We start from the raw sequence: 22738 nt of genomic DNA on the forward strand, positions 1-22738 counted from the left end.
TTAGCTCCCCTTTCTCTTTAGCCTGCTAGATATTGTTCACAGACCTCCCTGTTTTTCTACATCAAGTAATCACCAGTGGCTTGTTGTAGAATGCAGATCATGGTTCTGATGAACTATATTGGAGCAAAAGTGTCTGGAATATTTGTATTCAGTGGTGTCTACAAAGTATGGTAAAAAAAATCAAGGTGGCAGCCATCAGGGTATTTTGACTATACCAAGTGGCTCCCATGCTGATCTAATCTCTTGTGTGTGTGATGCTTTTTTTTTTTTAATTAATTTGACAGTGTTTTTAGTTTGTTTTTTGTTGTATGCTGCCCAAAGTCACTTCTTATGAGATGGGCAGCCATATAAATTTGATAAATAAATACCCTGTGTACTCCCCTGGATACAGATCTTTTGTATTTAAGAGCCTGACCACAGGAAAACACAGCAGTTACACTACTCCTTCAAGGAAGAACCCGCTGCTTTTAAGCCATTTTCATCCAATTCAACATACATAGACATTTACCTAAGCGTGTGTTATTGCATATTAGCAACTCCACTATCCAAATTAAAGCTTTTGTGTTTGGAGGCACAAAGACTTTTTGTTGGATATTGTAGTAACTTCAAGGTTGCGTCAGGTAAGCTTCTAGATGTGGAATGTAACCAAGGTGTGAAGGCTCATGCATTGAAAATGCACTACAGTGTATACTATGGCCATGGGGGAACTGAAAACATGTAACAGCAATTCAAGCACTTCCTTTTGAAAATGTGCAGTTTGAGAGAAGACTGGTAGAAACTGCTGGTGGAAGGAGGGGCAATTATTTATTTGCCACAAACCACCTTTCCGCTCCCTCTGTTGCCTTATGTTAAAGCTGTGAGAATTTGTTGTTTGGGATTATTTATATATTGCAGCTTTGACCCACAGCCTCCCCTTTACAAGATAGCAATTCAGGATTGCTCTCATCTTCTGGCCTAAGGGGCCTTCATCTCCACCACTCCTTTTGTTTTCTGTTGCCTGAATCTCCCAGGAGGGCCTGCTGGATACTTTTCTGTACCTCTGGTGAAATCTTGAGAGGAACTTGGCAAAGGAAAGATTCCTGGAACATTCCTCACTTTCCTTGGCCACAATGCAGGAAAGACACATGGCATCTCTGTAGCACACAAACCAACTAAAGCCCTCCAAAACATCTTAAGTAAACCAAAAGATCCAGTAGCCCAAGAAGGAGAAAACAGACATCGTCTGCAACATTCAGTGTAAGGACTGTAACAGCCACTATGTAGGACAGACGGGCAGAAGACTAGCAAAGCACATCCATGAACACCAACTAGCGGTCAGAAGACACGATGAAAACGCCTTAATCTCACAACACATGGACAGACTCAACCACGGTTTCAGCTGGGAAACTCAGCATCCTAGACCAAGCTAAATCCAAAAACGCTAGGGAATTCCTGGAAGCCTGGCATTCAGACACACAGAGATAAACCACGTTTACCCACCATTCAAAAGAGACAATAAAAAAGCTAAGAAGGAAACAAAGAGACCAGAACACATCCCCTCCAGCAGCAATACCCGGATAAGCAGGATTAACCCCAGGCAAACAATCAAGCAGAAAACAAGGCCCTAATCAAGGAGCCACCAAAGGAAAAAAAAACAAGTCCCCCAGCACGGACAGGGCAAGCGACTGTAGATAGCAGAGCCCACCCCACTCCCTCCCAGCGCTGAAGATGTTACCTGGCCGGGTAACGAAGCGTCTGAAGAAAACAACCGAGCCAGAGAACCCCAAGGATTCCACAACCAGGAAAGGAGGCGGCGGGAACCGCTCTCCCCGGGCCTTTTACCGTGACGCGCCGACCCACCAGCCCGGGTCCAAACGGCCGTCCTTAGCGCACCCGCACAAGCAACACGAGCGGTGCCCTTCGCAGCGAAGCCGAGGCTGGGGAGGGCCCGAGGGGCTGCGCCGAACTCCCCCCGCCGGCCCCAACCGCCGCGCCGCAGAACCCCTCAAACCCCGATGGGCGGAGCATCTCTCGGCCCATAAATCGTCGCGTCACCCGGCGTGGCGCGGATGATGTCGAGGGGGCATTTCCGGATTTCGATTACGCTCCGTGCGTATCGCCAGGCCGGGGCTTCTACCCCGCCCACCTTTCGCTTACCCGGGAGCGACGCATCCGATCGGCGTTAACTCTTCTACGGCTTCTCTCTAGCGCCCGTGCGGGGGGAGCGCTCCTGCGCGGGAGCAGCGGAGCGCGTCCGACGGTCGAGCGGCAGGCCCTGAGGCGGGATTGGGCGGTGGGGCTTCGCCGCTGCCGCGCCATGTCGGTGGTTTTCGTCCCCGAGCGACTCCGGGGCAAAGCCGAGGTGAACCAAGAGACGCTGCGACGGGTGAGCGACGACGGCTCCCATAACAGCTGCCCTTCGGGACCCCGCGGGACCTCCCGCCGGGAACCGGAAACGCCGCCGCCTTGTCGCGCGGGCCCGCCCCAGGCCCCGGGGCTTTCCCTCCGCTCCCCTCCGGCCTGGCCCAGCTGCGTCCTCTGGGGCTGGCGGGGCGAGACCGTTTCTAAAACGGGGTTGCTTAGCCCCGAGAATTCCCGCTGTCTCGTTCGCGGAGCCTGGGTGGACCGTCTGCGGCGTGATGGTTTTTTCCTGCGATTGTCTCCAACGTGGAAGGCATTCAGGGAGAATGGTGGGGATTATCGTGTTCCATATGGAGCTCCGCGCTCTTACCGAAGTCGCTGCAGCGAGTTCCATCAGTCCCAGCCAACACGTCCGACCGTCTTGTTGGCTGAGACATGATGAATCCTGATTTGGGTTTGCAGCTGCTGTTGATTTAGTCAGTGGACTGAGTCTGGTTTAAGCCTTGGGGTCACGAGGACATAGTTAAGCCACGTGCAAGCAAGCACGTGCAACCATCCAATTCAGCAGTGGATGGTCCCAGGCTAAGAAAGACCGTGCTAGAGTAACCCAAAATGAACATAAAATGCAACTGGAATCTTTGCTTACTCCTGCATAACCAAGTTATTAAGCATTGATGAACATGCTGCAGTTCCAGGCAATGTTATCTATCCATTGTGATTTTCAGCTGCTAGAAGAAAATGATCAGCTGATTCGCTGTATTGTGGAGTATCAGAATAAAGGAAGAGCTGCAGAATGTGTGCAGTAAGTACTTTTATTCTGTCAGAATGACCGTGATGAATGCTAATGACAGTATGTCCTGTTGCTAGATGTATATTTAAATCTGGACCTCAGCTTATGCTGTTAGTAAAAATTTGATCACCATCCTTTCAGGTGAAGAATGGTCCTGATGTAACATGCTCCAAATTATGAGGTGGCATCCCTGGAAGTGTACTTTTCCTGATTGAAATCTATTTTACATGATAATTTTTATACACTCAAAGGTGGAGTTACTCTGTCGTATGCCTGTGCAGTTATTTGATTTGAAGGAGTCCAAACTCAGTTTCACTAAGTCCTAGCAGGCCCTGGATTCATCTCTTCTGAACTGAATCTCAATCATCACACAATCCAGGTTGTTTTCAGCCTTTGCTACTTGCTTTGAGTTTGACACCTACTGCTGATCTTTACCTTCCAAGGCTTCTGAAATCTGTGAGGGCTGGACTTCAGAGATGATCTCTTAACATATGGCAGGGTGATTGTGGTGTGAGATATTGTCTTAGTTATTGGGCAATAATAGTGCATGTCATTTTTTCCAGTACTTTAGACCTATGGCAGCTGAGCATCAGACTAGATTAGTGACTTTCTTTGGAAATTGAATGGGATAGTGTGATCCACTGATTCTCTTAGGAGCTTCTGATACAATCCATGGTATTCTTGGATCATCTAAAGGGCCTAGGCCTGCTGTTTTTTGGTCTCAGTCCTATCAGGAACACCGGTATCAGAATATAATGCTGGGAGATGGCTGCTTTATCCCACAGTCATTAATTTATGGGGCATTGTAAGAGTTTAATCTTGTCAACAATATTTTTTAATATCTACTCATACCTGCTGGTGGATAGTGCAGATAGCACTCAGTTTTATCTTTCATTTCATTTACACATCCCAATAAAGCTGTGGAACTCTTAGCTGGATGAGTATAAGCAAACTGGAATTTAATTAGACAGCATGGTAGTTAGTAAAAAGAGTATTCCAGGTGGAGGTTAGCAATTAACCCTAGACAGGCTTACATTCTACTGGAATTGGTGGTAATTTGGGAAACTAAAGTAGAAGGTCATCAGAAGTATGGATGAGCATCTTAGAGTAGTAATCAACTGTAACCCTATGAAAAGAGGATGAATCTTTAGTGAGAAGGCTACAGAAGTCTTTAGCAGCTGTTGAGAAACTGAAAACTCAATCACTGCTTGTTGTAATGAATTTTCACCAACATTTCATTCTTTGCTTTCTTCCTACAGGCACCAGCACACATTGCACAGAAATCTTATTTATTTGGCTACTATTGCTGATGCATCTCCTTCCCCAAATGTAGAGAAGATGGTCACAGAGTAACACCGTTTCCAGCACATCTGTATTTGGAGAGAATGAGCCAGCTGAAGAAGAGACAGCAGTCAACTGCAGTTTAAGAATCTCTGGCTGAAAACTGCAGAACTGTGCTTCTTTAAAAGAGGACATGCCTTTGCATGATCAGTAAATACTGTTTTATTTATCTTCTCTCTTTGTGCAAAAAGAAAAATGGCATTGAATTCAGTTACAGTAACATCTCATTATGGTAGGTCTAGGAGGACGTTTTTTCACAAGCAGGTGTTTTTTTATTGTATTTCTTCACTTTCTCCTATGCTAAGCTTTGGTTGTAGAATATAATTTATAATAAAACTAGAATTATCTTCAGTCCTTAGGGATTTGGCAATCTAAAAATGTAAGTTTTCAAGTGAAACTGAAGTTGCTGCAAACAATATATTAATAGACTGCTTTACAAATAGCTATTTTGCATGGCTTTTGTGTTCTCCTTTTTAGATCCATTAGCAGTCCTGAAGTGTTCCATATCAACAAAGAATCTAATATTCTTTTTAACCCCCATCCCATAAAATCTGAAGTTTCTTGCTAGGGAAATTGTTTTTCTACCCAGAGAAACAATCATTCTTTTCAGCTGTTAGATGTCTAGAAGGAAGAGTATAGCAGCCCTCCTAATCTCTCAATTTCAGATTAAGCCAACGTTTGTAAATTCCAGTGGGCTGTCCTGAGGGATCTGCCTACCTTCAGAAGACCTTGTCCTTACCAAGAATCGCACGTACATACCACACCAGAAACCGAGCTGAGGATCATAGATACTCTAGCATATGCAAGCAGAATACAACCTATTACACAAAATATATTTGAGTCCTGGAAAAGCAAAAGACATGAGAAATAAACTCTCTGCCTTAACTGCATTAAGGTATAAGTTGAAGTAAAGAGGAACTTCGACAAGCTTTTCAGATTCATGCATTAAAGTACATTCCACGACTCCTAGCAATTCCTGTTTTCTGACCTTGCCCAAAGGGCTGACAGTTACTGTGGCTGATGAGGGTTGAAGAGATTCAAGTTATTTCATATGGTGAACTACTTTTTCTGGGTGCAGAAATTACTAATTTCTAGATACTGATGAATTATAGAAAAGTCTCACAATTATATCTGATAGAGAAAATTTATCTAGAAAATTCTCTAGGACAGGCCCAATATATCACTTCAAAGAATTTGAGTGAAGTAGAGTAGGGAATAGCACTATCAAGTTAAAGTGGTGGGATGAAGTAACATATCAACATTCTAAAATCTGGCTGTTCGTTTCAGTGTATGAACTCTGAATGAAAGCTCAGCCAAGGTAAAAACAGGCATTCAAAGACTTGTGAGGAAGGAAATCTAAAAGATGACTATTGTTTACTGCTTTATATGGCACAGAAGTTGGGGCAGCTCTCTTAAATAATGCAGGTGCCTGAGCAAAAGGTGCCAAACACCCATGTAATAAATATAGTTCTGTGTCATGTGGAACAATTAAGCTGTTACCAAATCTACAAAATGACATCAAGCTGTGACCTAGATAGTAAGGTTTCAGACTACTCACGTAAAGAATTTCACATTATCTGTTAGTTTTGGTCTAAGGTGTTCTGTTTCCTGTGGCAAAGACCAATTACTCAAAAGGAGCAGAAGCGATAGAGAGAATGAGATTATGAATGAATGAATGAATGAATGAATGAATGAATGAATGAATGAATGAAATTCAGAGGCTTGCACTATCTGTTTAAAGTATCTGCATTTGCTCAGAAATCCAAGTGAACACGACAATGCTGTGGAGAAAATCAGAGTTAAAATAAATAGAATAAATGAAAGCAATACTGTGTTGGTGTCTTTGACTGCTTAACCAACAGGATCATCTAGATTATGTTTTCCAAAAGCAAACTAGATGATTCTTCAAAGAGGAATCTTTGGGCAACAAACTGCGAGATCAGTCTTTCTTCTTGCTGACATATTTTTCCTCTGGAAGGGGAAGGAAACCACAAGATCACCAGCTATTTTCGACCTGATCCTAACTAGTAGAGAACATAAGTAGCAGGAACATAGGGGGAAGGTGACTTAATTCTTGATTTAAAAAAAAAACACTAGGAATGCTGCAGACATATGGCATGACCCATAGCATGATACGAGTGGATATATAGCTGGTTCTTGATTTAAATCATGCTAAGATTCATCAATGGTTCTTCATCTATTAAGAGGAATACCATGTGCTCCAGTCCTGGATCCTCCACTATTTTTACTAATGATTTCATAAAAGGGGAGGGAATGCTTTCCAAGATTACAAGTCACTGACTTTAAAATAATGGGCTGAAAGTAACAGAATAAAAGTTAATACAAATGCAATTCTGCAGTAGGAAATTGAAATCAAAGGCCCAATAAGATGGGGGATGCCTGGCTTGGAAATAGTACAGATAGTCCTCAAGTTACAACAGCAATAAAGTGTGATGTCATGTCACTGCATTGATTAGCAAAGCAATCCCTGCAGTCCCCGTTGCCATAGTTAAATGAGGATTGTGGGTTGCTAAGTGAGAACGTCCTTGCAACTTCCTGCCAGCTTCCAAAAACCAAAGTCAGTGGGAAAGCCAGCAGGAAGTTGCAAGTACCAGGTGGCTTGCAAGCAGGCTAGCAGGCAGATAATTGGCAGCTGCTGGGTGTGAGAGAGAACAAGGGGGTACGCAGGTGACTGGGGAGGTACAGCACAAGTGCAGCAAGGCTCAGGGAGGGTGTGCGGATGGGGGGAGACTTAAGCAACTTGCAACCTTTCCTGCTGGCTTCCCCATTGACTCTGTTTGTGGGAAGTGGGCAGGGAAGGTTGCAAATTGCAGTCACATGACCATGGGACACTGCAACCATCATAAGTTGGTGACAGTGGGGGTGCTGGGATAGCTGGAATTCTGAGGACCAGCCATAACCACCACTTGTTCAGCACCATTGTAACTTTGGTTGCTGAACCAGTGCTCGTTAACCGAGTACTACCTGTATTTGTAATTGACGAAAGGCTAAGTAAGAGGCAACAGTGTGATGTGAGTGCAAAAAATTAATACAATGAGAGGAAGTAATAGTTCTGCTGTTACTAGACCTCATCTCGAATACTTAGTCTAGTTCTGGGCATCTCACTTTCAATAGGATTCAGAAACAACCCCCCCCCCCACCAACACTGACAGGGCAGAGAGAGCAAACTGCACCTCATTCTAGCACTGAAGATGTTACCTAACCGGGTAATGAAATGCTTGCAAGAAAAGAACCAAGCTCAGAGAACCCCACGGGCTCCATAGGATTCAGAAAAACTGTAACAAGTTCAGAGAAGAATCAGAGGACTAGAAACTAAGTCCCATGAAGAGGGATGGAAGGAGCTGCTTCTTTCTGAGAAAAAAAGTGGGACTTCCAGAGGATGTACTGTGAACGGAAGACAGTTCTGTGAAAGCAGCAAGACCAAGAAACTGGTGAGTAGACCAGTTCCTTGGAACCTCTGGATGAGGAGAGAACAGGAGATTGCTCCCATGTGCTCTGAACGGCTGCTCCTCCTCAGGAGCAGGAGGTTTGAGTGCTGGGAGAGGAAGAGATTAGCCACCTTGCTTGCAGTCACGGCGGAGACTTTTAAAGGTTACTAAGTTAGCAAACCTCACTTTCTAATCACTTTTGGAATCGCTCATTAACTACTTCTAAGCTATTAGAGACCCTCAGAACAACAAGTCTGAAAATGCTGGGTGAATCTGTCTTCAATCCTGAACAAAAGAAAATTTTAATCATAAGCTTAAGAATTTAAAGAATCTGAAATAAACAGCAAAAAGCTAAACAAGATTTTATTTATAAACAGACTAAGGGTCCAAATAAAATTGGAATATTGTATTGTGTGTGTGTGTGTGTGTGTGTAGTTTATATAGCGCCAATACTTCTCTGCCCTTATCGCGTCTGCAGAGTGCCACCCAGCGGCCCCGTTTGGGATCACTAGATCCCTCCTTGGTGAGGGGGATCTGGGGGTTCATTTGCAGGGCTGCGTGGAGGAATTTTCAGAGCATCTGCAGGACAAAGTCGCTTTGATTCGTTCCAAGTTAGACTCTGAGCGTGGGGCAAGGTCTGGGGAGATACCGGGGGACTCTTCTTACCCAGTTATCTGGGAACAGTTTGATCCTATTGATCCTGAGGAAGTGGACAGGATCCTGGGGACTGTGAAGGCCACCACTTGCCATCTGGACCCATGCTCCTCCTGGCTGGTGAAAGCAGCTTGGGAGGTGACATGTGGTTGGATCCAGGCGATGGTTACTACATCCTTGCAGGAGGGAGTTTTTCCAGCGCCCTTCAAAGAGGCATTGGTGCACCCCCTCCTCAAGAAACCCTCCCTGGATCCTACTGTACTAGACAATTTCCGTCCAGTCTCCCACCTCCCCTTTTTGGGGAAGGTGGTTGAGAAAGTGGTGGCATCACAGCTCCAAAGGGTTCTGGAGGAAACGGATTATCTGGAGCCCTTCCAGTCAGGTTTCAGGTATGGAACAGAAACGGCATTGGTCACACTTATGGATGATTTCTGGCGGGAGCAGGATGGTGGAAGTGCGACCATCCTTGCTCTCCGTGATCTCTCAGCGGCTTTCGATACCGTCAACTACGGTATCCAGTTGGGACGACTCAGGGAATTGGGGGTGGGCAGCACGGTCTTGTGCTGGTTCACCCCATTCTCCAGGGCTGATCCCAATCGGTGGTGATAGTGAGCGAGAAGTCCCTCCTCGGCCCCTCCTTTGTGGGGTGCCGCAGGGTTCGGTTCTCTCTCCACTCCTTTTCAATATCTACATGAAACCGCTGGGCGAGATCATCCGTCATCATGGGATGAGGTATCATCAGTATGCTGATGATACGCAATTATACATCTCCATCCCTGGTGAAGTGATGTCGTGTCTGCCCTTTCGCGATGCCTGGAGGCTGTAAGGGTCTGGATGGGGAACAACAGGCTTCAGCTGAACCCTGGTAAGACGGAGTGGTTGTGGGTTAATGGCTCCTCTGTATCCAGAACTTTGTCATCTTTGGTGCTCGATGGGGTAGCACTGCCCCAGACAGACCCAGTGCATAATCTGGGGGTCCTCCTAGACTCATGGCTCCTGCTTGAAGAGCAGGTGGCGGCTGTGGCAAGGAGGGTCTTTGCACAACTTCGGGTTGTGCACCAGTTACGCCCTTTCCTGGATCGGGATGCCCTTCGAATGGTCACTCATGGTCTTGTTATCTCCCAGATAGACTACTGCAATGCGCTCTACATGGAGCTACCCTTGAAGACTTTCTGGAAGCTTCAGCTGGTCCAGAGTGCAGCCACACAAGCTATTTTTGGGGCCCGAAGGATGCACATAATACCGTTGCTTCGCGAGCTGCATTGGGTACCAGTTCGTTTCCAGGTCCAATTCAAGGTGTTGGTTATCACCTTTAAAGCCCTACATGGCATGGGACCAGGCTACCTGAGGGAGCGCCTCTTCCCCATGACTTCAACCCGTCCCACCCAATCACACAGAGAGGGCATGCTCTGGACCCCCTCAACAAAAGAGCTCCGACCAGCAGGGTCCAGAAGGCGGGCCTTCTCCGCTGTAGCCCCCGCCCTTTGGAACATCTTGCCCCCGGAGGTGAGATTGGCCCCCTCACTCTTGGCCTTTTGGAGGGATTTGAAGACCTGGCTCTGCCATCTGGCCTGGGGCAGGGAGGGAAGTCATCAAGTGTGGGGTTGGCTAGCCCCTTAGAGGCCTGGTGTTGCTGCCCTGAACCATCAGCCTCCTGAACTTTTTCCTTCAACTTTTGTAACTGGGTATATAGGCTTTTAATTGTATATTTATTTATTGTTTTTAATGAGTTGTGAGCTTATCTCCTAAACTTCACTTGTATTTAAAATACAGGACTGACGCACCTAGTGAAAATTTTAACTTCTAAACAGAACATGAAGTTCTTTTTTGTAGAACATGGAGTGCATAATTGTGGTTTGTGGCTGAAAATTTCTCTCAGATTATGTGCTTATGCATTTTTAGTTCAGTAGTACTATGGGCAAAAAAACTGCATCAATCAAATTTAAGCAGAAAGTGGCCAGCGAGTTCAGGACTGCAGCTGATGCCTCTTCAGTAGTAAAGCCTTTAACATAAATTTAAAAGTTTAAAACTGAGCCATATTAGCAATATTAAACAGAGGGGAAAAACTTAAATAAGGAAAAATATTCTCCCCAAGCACTCTTAATTTCACCATCCACATTCAAGAATATCAACCAAATTCTCTGTATGTCTTCAGTTCTCTGAGTAAAGGAACAAGGAACTAATTTTCTAACCTTTCATTGTCAAGAAATGCCATCCAGCTTGAAAAGAATTCTTTGTATGGAAGATATGTCTTGCATTCCAAAATCTCTGCATTTCTTAAGGGCTTCAATTTAAATTGTATTATTTAGAGCAGATTCCTGAATTTGTGATGAGAAAAGTCAGTCAAATTTGAAATTTTAGTGGTTTATGGCACTACAATATCTGAACACATTGTCTTTTGTAATTTTATTGAAATTCAATAGCTTTTTAAAACAAGGCACATCCTGTTTATTCATATGTATATGTATCACTCTGAAGGGCTCTCACATGGCAAATTACTGTCAGAACAAGTCATTCATCAGAATGGGAGGTTTCTCTTTGTTGGAGGTGCCCACGCAGAAGCCCAGCAGCCCCTGGCCTGCGTTTGAGCGGATTCTTGCACTAGAGAGGGTGTTGGACTCAAGAGTCTCCAGGCCCGTCAGAATCTACAATTCTATGAAACTTACAAAGGATGCTTTGTTATGGTGTGTACTAGGTGCCATTGGGCATTGGGGAAGCAGAGAGTTGGTAAGGGGAGAATTGCTTCCTTTCTGTAGGTGTTCTATTACAGTAGGAAAAAGAAATGGGGATAAAAGAAGTAGACTTGTATTTTCACAATCATCTCTGCCCTGCATGCAGATTACTAGTCATGTTTCTTGTCTTTTGGCCTCTCCAGCTCAACTATTTTGGGACTGATGACCCTTACAGCCTCCGCTCCCCCAACACACAACATTACATCATTTTTCTCCAAATTCCAAATGACCTAACCGCTTTTGAAAAGTCAGGACACAAAGAGTTCAAGTAGGAAGTTTTATTCCATCCCTCCCTCACCTAAAAAAAGGCCCCTACTTTATAGGAGAAACTGTTGCTCAAACATATCTCTGCTTCAAAAGTGGTTTGCCATACAGCTTGTGAACTGAATACTGAAGCTTTCATGAGCATTCAGTGCCATGTGAGCAAGCCTTTGGATCAGGCCCTGAAGCACAAGCCAAAATCCAAAAAGCATGCATCCACTTTTATGCAACACAGGTCTCTAAGTAATAGTAGAGCATAACCTCCCATCCAACATAAGGACTGAAAAGCAATACAAGAGCTTTAGCTTGAAGGATAATAGGTGGTGAGAAAGAATTATCAAGTTAACACTGAGCAGTCCCCATTAGTCAGCAGGTTACACCTGGATAAAGAGAACATTCCTAACATGGAGCCTTTAATTCAGCTTACAAGCAGAATTAAGCATTGGCGTGGGCCAGTCTCAGTGCAGATGGTTCCACCACCTTGAAGGAGAAGTCTGCATATCTTATCCTGAATCCTTTAACTTTCTCATACAGTCTTGTCCCCACCCCCACCCCCACCCATCACCCTTGCTTTGCTTTATGAATCTTGTTCTTTGCTCTTCAATCAATTAGGAGAAATCTCTCCACAGTTTTTGGTAACCATCTTGGAATTTCATCATTTTGAATAATTTTGTATGATCTACAAATGTGGCCACTTCTGCAGTATCCTGAATTCCAGATTGCTTGTCATCAGTAAGGCATTTGAGGTGTCTTTCAAAGTGCAAGAGGGTGGAAATGCTTTGCATATTGTATTGGCCAAAAAGGACAACAATCCTGAACATAAAACTATCCTTCCAAAAAGGAAGAGTTGATAGCAAAATATTATAAACTCACAAAATTCCAGTGCAATGCTTGAGTTCTCCATCTTCTCAACCTAAAGTTGCCAACTCCAGCTAAAACTCATGCTGTATATTCATACGCTCTAAGAAGTGGCTTGTATGTGCATTGGATATATGTTTATAAATATACCTGGCAGAACCCACAGCCTAAAAAAGGGCAGGGCAAGGAGAAAAAATAGACTATTTTTATTAATTGAATGCGTATCTATTGATCAAAATGTATTACCTGTAAAATAAGGCACTCCCTTTATTAATTAACATATTCCCATCTGCATGTATCATCCATTCTTTCTCACACATAGAAACACAAATATGCACACAACACTCTTCCTCCTCCTCCAAGCAGAAACAGCCAAAAAAAAAAAAAAGAGGAAAAAGAGTAGGATGGAGATGGTGCAAGGCAAAGTGATAGCTTCAGTGGGAAGAGAAATAAAGAGAAAGGAGGGAAGAAAACTGGATGGAGAGGAGGCAAGGAAGAGGGGAAGGAAGAAAAGAGACAGAGGCAAGCAACCAAGGTTCAGGCTAATTTTCAAGGGCAGTTGCACTTTTCAACAATGCTTTTTGTAGCTTCCACCTATTTGCTTGTTTCCAATAGCGTAAGACAGACACTCCCCCTGTCCCAAAATTCAACCTCAGCTTTCTATTTTATAAACACAGTAGGTGGAACATACATATGCTTCCCTGGTCAGCAAAATCAATCAACCATCTTCCCTAGTGGAGGGTAGGGGACCCTCAATTCGTTGTAAGGCAAATCTAGTGTTTTATTTTCCTCCTGTGATTGGAATGAAGCCTAAGCTAGAACTCTGGAGTGGTTGCAAAGGGGGGTGGGAGCTATTTTCTGAACAGGCTGGATGCACAATTTTTCTACTGACGGAGGCATCAGGTGAAACCTGTTTATGAAGCCTGTAATATACCACAGTGGAGGAGACAGGATTATCTTCCTGCTCTGGATATGTTGCTCAGTGAAGCACTACTGGAAAAGGCATGGGCCTCTGCTGCTTATGGTAAGGGCCATACTTGGTGGGACAGCTGAAGACAAGGCCTCAGAACCATGCAGGCATAGAACCCACCTGGTAACCACCTGTCACAGAGAATAACCTGTGGCAACATTGGCTTGTTGGAGCAAAATGAACATGGAGGTCTGACTGATACCAGTCCTTTCAAAGGCTGTTTGGATATGCAATTTGTGCCACTATTTCTCTAAAGAGCAGTAGCTGAATGTCAACAGAAGCGTAGCAGATATAGATAGATCTTGTGTGCCATGAAAAGTGGAGCTGCCTTGGATGTAAGTGGGGAATCTGTGAGTAGGTCCACAAAAACCTGGAAGATCCTTTCCAAACAATAGCCTGGCCAATGTTATATCTACAAGATCATTTTTCAAGTAGAAACTGATGTCTGCTACTAAGGCAGATTCAACAAGGGGGCAGACCAGTCCTTTTAGGACCAAGCAGAGGACCCCAGAGAGTGCAGCTGGATTCCCTGGCTGAGGATGTCCAGTGTGAAGGTAAGGCCTATGATGGGTTTGTGGACACTTGCACCATTTTGGATACCAGGCTTTCCTTAATCAGTTGGGACATATCAGAATGACTTTTGCTGTCTTCAGATATGTCTAATGTAGTACCTGGGTTAGCAGAGTGAATTAAGGCTAGACATAGAAGACACCCTTGGAACATCTGATGTTCAGAGAATCTATGGCTCCCTCCATGGGGATACTGTTGCTCAGGCTGCAGTTAGCTTATAATGGAAAGAGGTCAAATGAAGGATTCAGGACTGTGTGGTGATCTCTCAAAAAACTTGTGGGTACAGGCTCCATTTTTCCAGATCTGCATCAGACTAGCTTAGTCTTTGAAACTGAAGGAGCCCTAGATGTGTTTGGTGGAGAGGGACAGAAATTGAGATTCCACCTCTTCCCAATTTCCTGAGGGTTCTCTTATGAGGGCTGGGATTGGTTCTGCCTTCACATTCACGTGTTCAGGTTGCATTTCTATCAAAATCAGCACAAATTAGCAAGATAGCAAACGTATTTGTGCAAGGTAGTTCAAATGTGTGCAGAGAGAAAACTGTTGTCCAGAGCTCCAGGATTTTATGCTATGCTTGAAGCCTGGTGTGGTCCAGGACCCATGCAGCTCTGGCAAAGGGCCTCCCAGTCCAGAAGGCTGGCTTTGGATGGGAAGGGATAACTCCTAGATGGGTTTTCTTCTGTCTACAGCCATAGATATCCATTATTCAAAGGACTGTTTCATGTGTGAGCTCAGTGGAATCACAGCTTCCTTTCCCAATATTATTTCCTTCTGGAACAAAAAAAGCACTCACTGTAAGGGGGTATGAGTGAGGTCAGTCCATGCATGAGATTATGAGGCCCTGGAGATAAACCAAGATTGCTCAATGTGATTGGTATGCAACTCTAACCTGGTAACTCCTATAATTTCTCTTACCTGGGAGGAGAGTCACTGTGATGGAACGTATCTATGAAGAGGAGGGTGATGTGGGGGATAGCAAGAGATCAAGGCTATCAGGAAGGAGGGGGTGCATTCCAGGAGGGGAAAGGAGACAAAAGACAATACAGCCCGCACGGGGAGTATGGGAAGCAAAAGAGGTTCAGGATAGCCACTCCCTAGAGTCTCCCAGGATATATCCACTTGTTGTAGTAGTATAGATTCAGTCTGGCAAGATTCTGTCTATAAGGTATAAGCAAATAAAGGAACTTTACTCAACTGGACTGATCCACCGTTATTCTTGGGCTGGGCCTGACACAGGCCTACCATGGGGTCTAAAATTGTTTCCAGTTGCTGGCACATTGTTAGATGCAGTTATTTCTTCTGAATGATGCTGAAGACTAGTGAGAAGCACTGGATTACGTCTGGATGTAATGCTTGTCTTTTTAAAAGGAAGAACAGCTGATGAAGTCACCTAGATTTGGGTAAATGTGAACTCTCTGTCTCTGTGTACATTCTGGAGGCCAATGCCAGCCCAAAAAGGAGGATTGTGTATGGGGAGTGGCAACCCCCATATCTCAATCTCAAGAACTTCCAATGGAGTAGGTAAATAAATATATGTAAATATACTCCAAAGAAGCTTAACAGTTCCTAGGCTGAAGGTAATCTGAAAAGGATTTTAGTATCTCCATAAGACATTTGGAGGACTCCATATACTGACTTATCTTTATGAAATCTAGATCAGTCCAATACACCTTGTTTTGAGGTACCATGAAAAAAAACTTTGTAACACATTGAGAACTCTTTTGCCAGTGGAACTACCTCTACAGCCTTGGTGGCAAGCAGATGACCAATGATTTGGAGCATCTGGAGGTACTTTTCCTTCTATTATTACCAGGGCAAAGTTATAAATCAGTTGTGTTAGAGGTCTTTGAATTCTATAGTGTAGCTATGGAAAACTGTGCAAAGCACCCAGGTATCCATGGTAATATGGGTCAGGCTAGGCAAATAGAAAAGGTAGAAGATCTTGAGAAGTCTTTGTTATTAGGGATCTGGACCACTGCTCCTTTGGTTGGTAGTCTGAGTCCCACCAGGGGGAATGGAATGGACTGCTTTCTACTGGGAAGGCTTCAGCCATCAGGTTCAATAATGGATTAGTGGATGGTAGAATTGGGTTCCTTTGGAAATTAGGATCTTATGAAAAATTCTGGTCAGCAATGAGAAACTCGATTGCGACAAAAGCCTCATGGTATCTGTGGAAGCCTGCTTCTTTGAGAGCTCTCCTTCCCCTCCTACCTATCTAGAAGCAAAGAAGCACCTGTTACCTGGGAGCCCAAGGCTCCTTGTCTAAAGAAACACATTCCCCCTTTAGTCTATGTCAGGGACACCCTTCTTTTATAGGGCAAGGGATCAAGGATGATCCCACTGCTCCTAAGGAATCGGCACTGTGATTTCCAAGGACCACCACTGGGATGAGGAGAGAATGCTCCCTGGGAAGTGACTGGGCCTCCTGGAGAGATGGCTGCTTGAAGGCTGAGCCCCCAAAATTATGGAGTCACCCAAGATCTCTCCTGAAGTATCCAAGGAGAGTATAGGATTTTCAAGCTTTTTAGAGGGCACTGCAATCAAGAAAATCAGAATACTTGACAAAAAAGGAAAGGCTGGAGGTTAGATTAGCAGGGAGCTCTTGCAGCAGCCCACTTACCAGAGCAGGCAGGACTACCAACTAACTGGGAGGTAGCACTCTACTCCCGCCTCGGGCACCCAAAAATTGTTCCTGTCTGCTGGAATGAGGAGGAGCCCAACTAATGATTCTCTCCAGCCACAGCAGGAGAATAACTTTCAACATAATTGCACTCATTATTTTTTGGATATATCTTACTTTAACATGATATAACCTATTATTAAAGGTATATCTTTAATAAAGCAAATAGGGTTGTTTTTACTTACAGGTGCTTCAAAATTAAAAACAAAATGTACAGTTCCAGTTCCAAAGCATTAGCTATTCACAGAAGTACTGCATTAAAGATAAATTGACTAAGCACCATGCCCCTTGCACTTGGCTGTGTGAAACCTTGCTTGCCAATACTTGGGAAAATTACAAGTGCTCAGAATAACTGGAAGCAGTGGATGATGTAGCACCTACCAGACAAAAAATGATTCACCTGCATTTCCACTATTTAACTTCAATTTTAGAAATTGCCAATGCTTGCATTTGTCGTTCAACTGCAACAGCAACTTAAATGCTCTATAGGAATTCAACACAACATATATCTGTACTTTGACTTGAAAGCCTTGTGGCATACAACTGCAATCTATTTTAAGGTCCAATACAAGTTTTCAATGGTATACTTGAGGAGACTCAAAACCACTTTTTAAATTCACCAACATTTTAGCAGAAAGTACAGAACATTAACAATGTACAGACAGAAGCCACACTGATTGTGCAAAGCACATGACTGTAAAGTTATGCACAGCAAACAATTCTGTAAACATGGTAAGGATGGGATTTCAGGAAACAAGGTGACAATATCATAAATACAGGCAACATTGGCATCCTTAACCAGCACAAAGAGTAACATTTTAGGCCCGCCAAGATGGCCGATCGGCACACAAGCAGAAGGTGGATGGGCCTTAACGCTATCCACCCCAACATTTAGTGTTTTTCATTGTATTTATATATATTTATATATAATTTGGTATCTTTAATATACACATGTAAGTTTGTAGAAAATGGGAACTTAAATGTGCTTTTATCTTCATCAAAAACTATATGTATTTATAACTAATAACCCATTTTACTTGTCAATGTATTAGAATGATATGAATTAAGAAAATATAAAAATAATATTAATACTGTCAAAAACCTTTATACCAGAAAATATTGTGGTTTATAATTACTCTTTCAAAGATGAAATATGAAAATTTAAATAGGTTTTTATAAAGACTTCTCTCACTTCAATTAATATACAATGGGATCACTATACATATTTACCTTTTTTTCCAATTGAAGCACCAGTCATTCCCCAGATCCACTTTGGTTGGAAGATATTTCTAATTCCACAGGTTCATTTCTTTAATGGCACATATTGACTGAAAGTAGTTTATTTTAATCCTTAGCACTACAAAAAATAGTGTTTTAAGTTCTCTCTCTTCTGAGCCAGCTCATGTTTTTACACACTAAGTCTAGCATTGAAATAAGACTTATATTTGCAAGTAGTCTTAACTATTCTTTCATACATTTAAGGAGCACTGTATGGATAATGCCTTTGGCCAAATGTAAAAGTATCAAATGTAGTGTCATAAACAGCACCCACCAAAAAGACTTTACGGAGGTGGACTGTGCTAATTGATCGGCCAGATAACCTTTCACAGAACTAGAGCGGTTCCAGCTGTTTTGCACAAACTAAATAACTGGAAATAATTAGATTTTCAGTTGTTGTTTTGCCCCACTCCCGTTTCAAGGGGTTTGTGCGGCACATTAACAACTACTGCATTAAAAAAGCTATCACAGCCTGTGAAAGTCAGAGCGAAGACTTTATAATTTTGTCAATTAGAAATCTGAAGAAAATGAGTGTTGAGCAAAACTGCTAGATTGGCTTAAAAATACTCAAATCTGTTTTAGCAAGAAATGGTAACTATAAATCTATATGAAAAAATAGCTATAAAATACAGTGTTTTCTGTGGTAAGAGTGTCACCATTTGTTATCAGGGGAGTCCATATGCTTTGAAAGGGTCACAGTTTAGGGCTGTTGTGTAGACACTGCGTGCCAAGTATTGTAAAGAACAAGAGAATCGCCACCAGAAGCTGTCACTCCACCTAACACCCAGCAGACAGCCCCCCACTGTACAACTGGGAAACAAAGCAAGCATATCTCATACCAAAGACTTTGGTCCTCTGCTGCCTCTCTCACGAGGAGGGAAAGGAACGTCAGTACTGATGCATATAGGACGGTCTGCGTTCGTGCTTGCCTGGAAAAGGTTTGAAGCCCTTATTCACCTGCTTGTGCTGAGACAGGGGCAGCGGTGGCGACTGCTGTGGCTGCTGTGCGTAGGCAAAAGGGGAGGACATCCCTGTCGACGGAGCGCAGTCATTGGCAGCTGACCAAACAGGAGATTGCAGAATCTGCATGGTGTCGTTCCAGTGGCTGGCAGGGCTGCTTAGCTGATAAAAAGACATATTTTGACCTGGCTGCATGTGCTGCCAAGGAGCCTTCGGGGGCCAGGTTTTGGTTTTATTGTCCTGCAAGAGCAATGAGGAAATCTGAGCTTCCTTCCTGTATGCCCTTGGAGACCATGGCAAACTTGGTCCCCAAGCCAAGGATAAATGACAATCACACAGAGAAATGACTTCACACCCTCCCCCGATCCCCCAAATTCTTTTGGCTTTTCAAGGGGGCTTAAAGGCAGCTCAACTTGGCCTTTCACATTACTGTTAATGCAATTAACTGTTTAATGGCTTCTTTGATCATATCTGTACAGATATGAATACAGGTTTGTGCACTTCTGGGGAAAAAAAAAACAAGTATGAAATACTAACAAGAAACAAAATTAACCTGTCCTGAAAACCCTAGTATGCAAGTCCTCAGCAATCTTTGTCCCGTGTAACCCAATAATGTCTTGTAAGATCTTTTCATATTAATCTTGCCATCTCGCCTTCTCTTGGATGGAGCACAGAACTGGCTGCTTGCAGAAGTGCACCTAGGTCAGCCGTTTAACTACACACATGGAATAGAGGATTTCTGGGACCAGGCAGGAAGAAGTTTAAAAAACAAGATGGAATATTAGGACTTGTGCTCATGCTCATCCCTTCCCTTAGTTACTTCTATCCTATTGAGCCGTATCTCATTTCTGCATTGAAGCTCCATCTTTTTTGCCTTCTCTAGCTATGTGAGAAAATGCACACAATCTGTCATTTTGCTGGATATTTTGCTGGGATCAAGGTTTTCTAACAATGTAAGCCAATATAAGCCCCCCCCCCAAATAGTCTTCCTGCCAACCCCAAAACCTGGCTATGGAAAAATGAAGAGGAGCAACTCACTAAAATCCCCTAAAGAAGTGATTGTAGATTTGACTCAGAGCGAAGCTGTCAAAAAACAACATAAGCAATCTCGAATAAATTCCACTCCATCAAAAGGGAATGTGGTGTCATCAGTCTTTAATCCAGGAAGTTTGTTCAAGAAAATGGCTTAATCTGAGTCTCCATTTTTCTCAAGATACTGCTTTTTAAAAATGACATGCAAGCCAACTAAAAGCATGCCTTCTGTTTTTAGCCTCTTTGAAAGGCGTAATATTCAGTTCAATTCAAGACTTGCCTGGTTATGATCATCCACTGTGGAAAGGAGTGGTGGTGAAGGAAGTGTGCTTGTGTCTTGTTCCCCACTGCTGTGTTTCCTACAAAAACAAAAAATAAAAATGTTAATTTATATACAGGTAGTACTTGCTTAACAACCACAATTGGGACCGGAATCTCAGTCATTGAGTGAGATGCCCACATGACTGCTTCGTTCAATGACTGCAATCAGGGCACTCCTGGTTGCAGTCATTAAGCGATCTCCCAGGTCATTAAGTGGATGGAGTAAAAGAGCTGTCTGCTGAAGGATTTTAGCTCTGCATGAAGCTGAAATCCTTCAGCAGACAAACTCTTTCGCTCTGTCCTCTTTCCTCTCCCCTCTCTCAGCGGTGAATGGAGCACCTGAAGATTTGAGGCCCAGTGCTGAAAGGAAGGGGAAACCTCACAGCAGCATGAAGGCAGGGACCTCAAATCCCAAAGATTTGAGCTCTATAACTTCCCTACCACCACATCCCCTCCGCTTGCAACCTTCCCTGCCAGCTTCCAATGGGGAAGCTGGCAGAGAAGACTGCAAATGGCAATCACATGATTGCGGGGTGTTTGGTAACCAGTCATAAATGCAAGCCAGTTGCCAAGTGCCCAAAATGCAGCCACATGACCCATGTGACAGGCCCAGCGTGATGTTTTACGACACCCAGAAGTGCTTTACAGGTTGTAAAGCACCCTTTCCAAGGCCGTCATAATTTTGAACCAGTGTTAAACAAACGGTCGTTATGCAAGGACTACCTGTATATTCATTCCAATGAAGAGAAAATGTCTTGATAGTTTAATGGCAGGTTCTAGGGAAAATAGTGTTTAATCTATGCAATCCTGTATTCAGTAATTCTATAGTCAAACTGAAAGAGGGTGTGACACTTCCAAATATGCCAGAACAAAGGATCCCCTCTGACATTAACTGTGAAGTACCGATCTGCTGCTCTTAGAGCAATCCATAGAGAGTGCTCTGAGAATTATATTTCAGCACTGTGTCAGTTAGCACCCTAATACTCTTCTGGAATAACTGTGGAAAGTTATAATTGCTCCCCCTATCAGATCTAACCGAAGAGCAGTCCTGCTGCACCAGGCCAAGAATTCATCTAGTTCAAGTGTGTTCAACAATGACCTGCTTGATGTCTAAGCTAATATACAAAATGCCATGCAAAACCACATCTTTAGGTTAATGTTGGGGTGCATCCATACATCTAGCTATTGTGTGAACACACTTACTGGGTCTGACACAAGATCTTAGCCTTACGTACTTCACACCAGCTCTCATTCGTTTGTTACTTGGCTATTCCAACACAGGCACTCTTTTCATAATGACTTTACAGGAATTATCCTGACCCAGCAAAAACAGGGGCACCACAGCCAATCCATGTATGCATCACCAACGTATTTGAATTCTGTGTCTCAGACCCCACCCCTAAATCTATATAGTAAGTTGAAGCAGGACCACATGGGGTAAACATAGGTGTGGCCAAAAAGTGAAAGGAGAGATATTTGAATTTCCAGACAGAGCTTTTTCTGTGACTCCTGCTAGGACAAGAGAAAAAATTAAGGTAAGATAGCTAGCTCTTTCATGAAACAAACATTCCTTCTTCTACTTACCTTCTTTGTTTGACAGCAGCCACAATGTCAGGCCCTGAGAACATGGAAAACAAGCTGTCTCCATTGGCTGAGGAGGTCTCATCACTGGAACTGGCAGAGTCCCCCTGAGTCCCTGACCAGCTACTGGTCATCTCCCTATGAAGAAGCAGCAAGGCAGGATGAAAGGGGCTGTCTGGGGAATTAGGGATAGTGGGATTCTTACACTCCATATTCAGAGTCAGTCGTGATAGGGCAAGATCTCATGGGACCATTTCCAAAATCACTAAACTGATCAACAATCTTACAAGGTATGATACAGGATTTATCTTGTAGTTTCTTAAGCTCCTGCATTTGGAATTACTCTTAGCTAAGTATCCTCAGCACATCCTCTTAAAAGGAAAGATACAGGCATTATTTATCCATATGTGCCATTTTGAACCTAAGAGAAATATGGCATAAACATTTAAACTACAAAATAAAATGTATTACATCAACAAAACAGCCTTAAAACTTAACCAAAACCAATTTACTTAATTTCTATAATGGTCTGCACAGTGCAATGTACAAAAGAGTGCTACCAAGGGCTCCTTACCCATCTGTGAAATACTCTGGGAAGGGCCAGGTCCTGTGGAGGTCATCAGGATGAGACCAGTTGCTACGCGCATTGCTGGGGCGACGGAAGTGTTGTGCCTGCCTCTTCTGCTGCATGGCCTGGCTGACCCCAGCCACATAGCGGGCAAACTCTGGATCTGAGCCAACTGGGCAGAAGAAAAGAAATCTCTATCAGTCAGCTATTTCTATTCCAATTATCCCTTCATTTAATTCTTTAAGCCACCCCTCAGCGTGTGCATGTATCCATGGACATGCATGAGAAACCAGTTAGCAATCTGGAACGTCTGTTCAGTGCTGAATATTCAGCACTTCACTGAAAAGTGCTTT

General features: G+C 43.6%; 3 protein-coding genes across 8 annotated transcripts in view; 1 reads left to right on the plus strand and 2 right to left on the minus strand.

Moving 5' to 3' along the window:
* KATNB1 (katanin regulatory subunit B1) overlaps positions 1-3066 on the minus strand; it is a 33727-nt gene extending 30661 nt beyond the window's left edge. The window contains exon 1 of one of the 4 annotated variants that reach the window (XM_025171865.2): positions 2711-3066. The gene's annotated coding sequence lies outside the window, so the exon portion shown is untranslated. Of the gene's footprint in view, positions 1-1714; positions 2005-2136; positions 2272-2710 lie in introns of those variants that run through there. The other 3 variants (XM_007436232.4, XM_025171863.2, XM_007436233.4) reach the window with 3 other exon arrangements.
* On the plus strand, positions 2232-6298 carry SS18L2 (SS18 like 2). Its single transcript, XM_007436231.4, has 3 exons — positions 2232-2365; positions 3066-3142; positions 4390-6298. The coding sequence occupies exons 1-3, from the start codon at positions 2297-2299 to the stop codon at positions 4481-4483; spliced, it is 240 nt and encodes a 79-aa protein (XP_007436293.1). The 5' UTR covers positions 2232-2296; the 3' UTR covers positions 4484-6298.
* An 11436-nt stretch (positions 6299-17734) lies between these two features.
* GARRE1 (granule associated Rac and RHOG effector 1) overlaps positions 17735-22738 on the minus strand; it is a 144600-nt gene continuing 139596 nt past the window's right edge. For all 3 annotated transcript variants that reach the window (XM_088135504.1, XM_088135502.1, XM_088135503.1), the window contains 4 exons: positions 22392-22557; positions 21821-21955; positions 20196-20274; positions 17735-19123 (listed from right to left, as the gene is read on the minus strand). In XM_088135504.1, coding sequence (XP_087991630.1) covers positions 18812-19123; positions 20196-20274; positions 21821-21955; positions 22392-22557 — 692 coding nt within the window. In that variant the 3' untranslated portion in view covers positions 17735-18811. The remainder of the gene's footprint in view (positions 19124-20195; positions 20275-21820; positions 21956-22391; positions 22558-22738) is intronic.

The sequence above is a fragment of the Python bivittatus genome, unplaced genomic scaffold (assembly GCF_059951505.1).
Source record: "Python bivittatus isolate LINGU-HERP-01145 unplaced genomic scaffold, Pbiv_v1 ctg000170_np1212, whole genome shotgun sequence".
NCBI classification, from domain to species: domain Eukaryota; kingdom Metazoa; phylum Chordata; class Lepidosauria; order Squamata; family Pythonidae; genus Python; species Python bivittatus.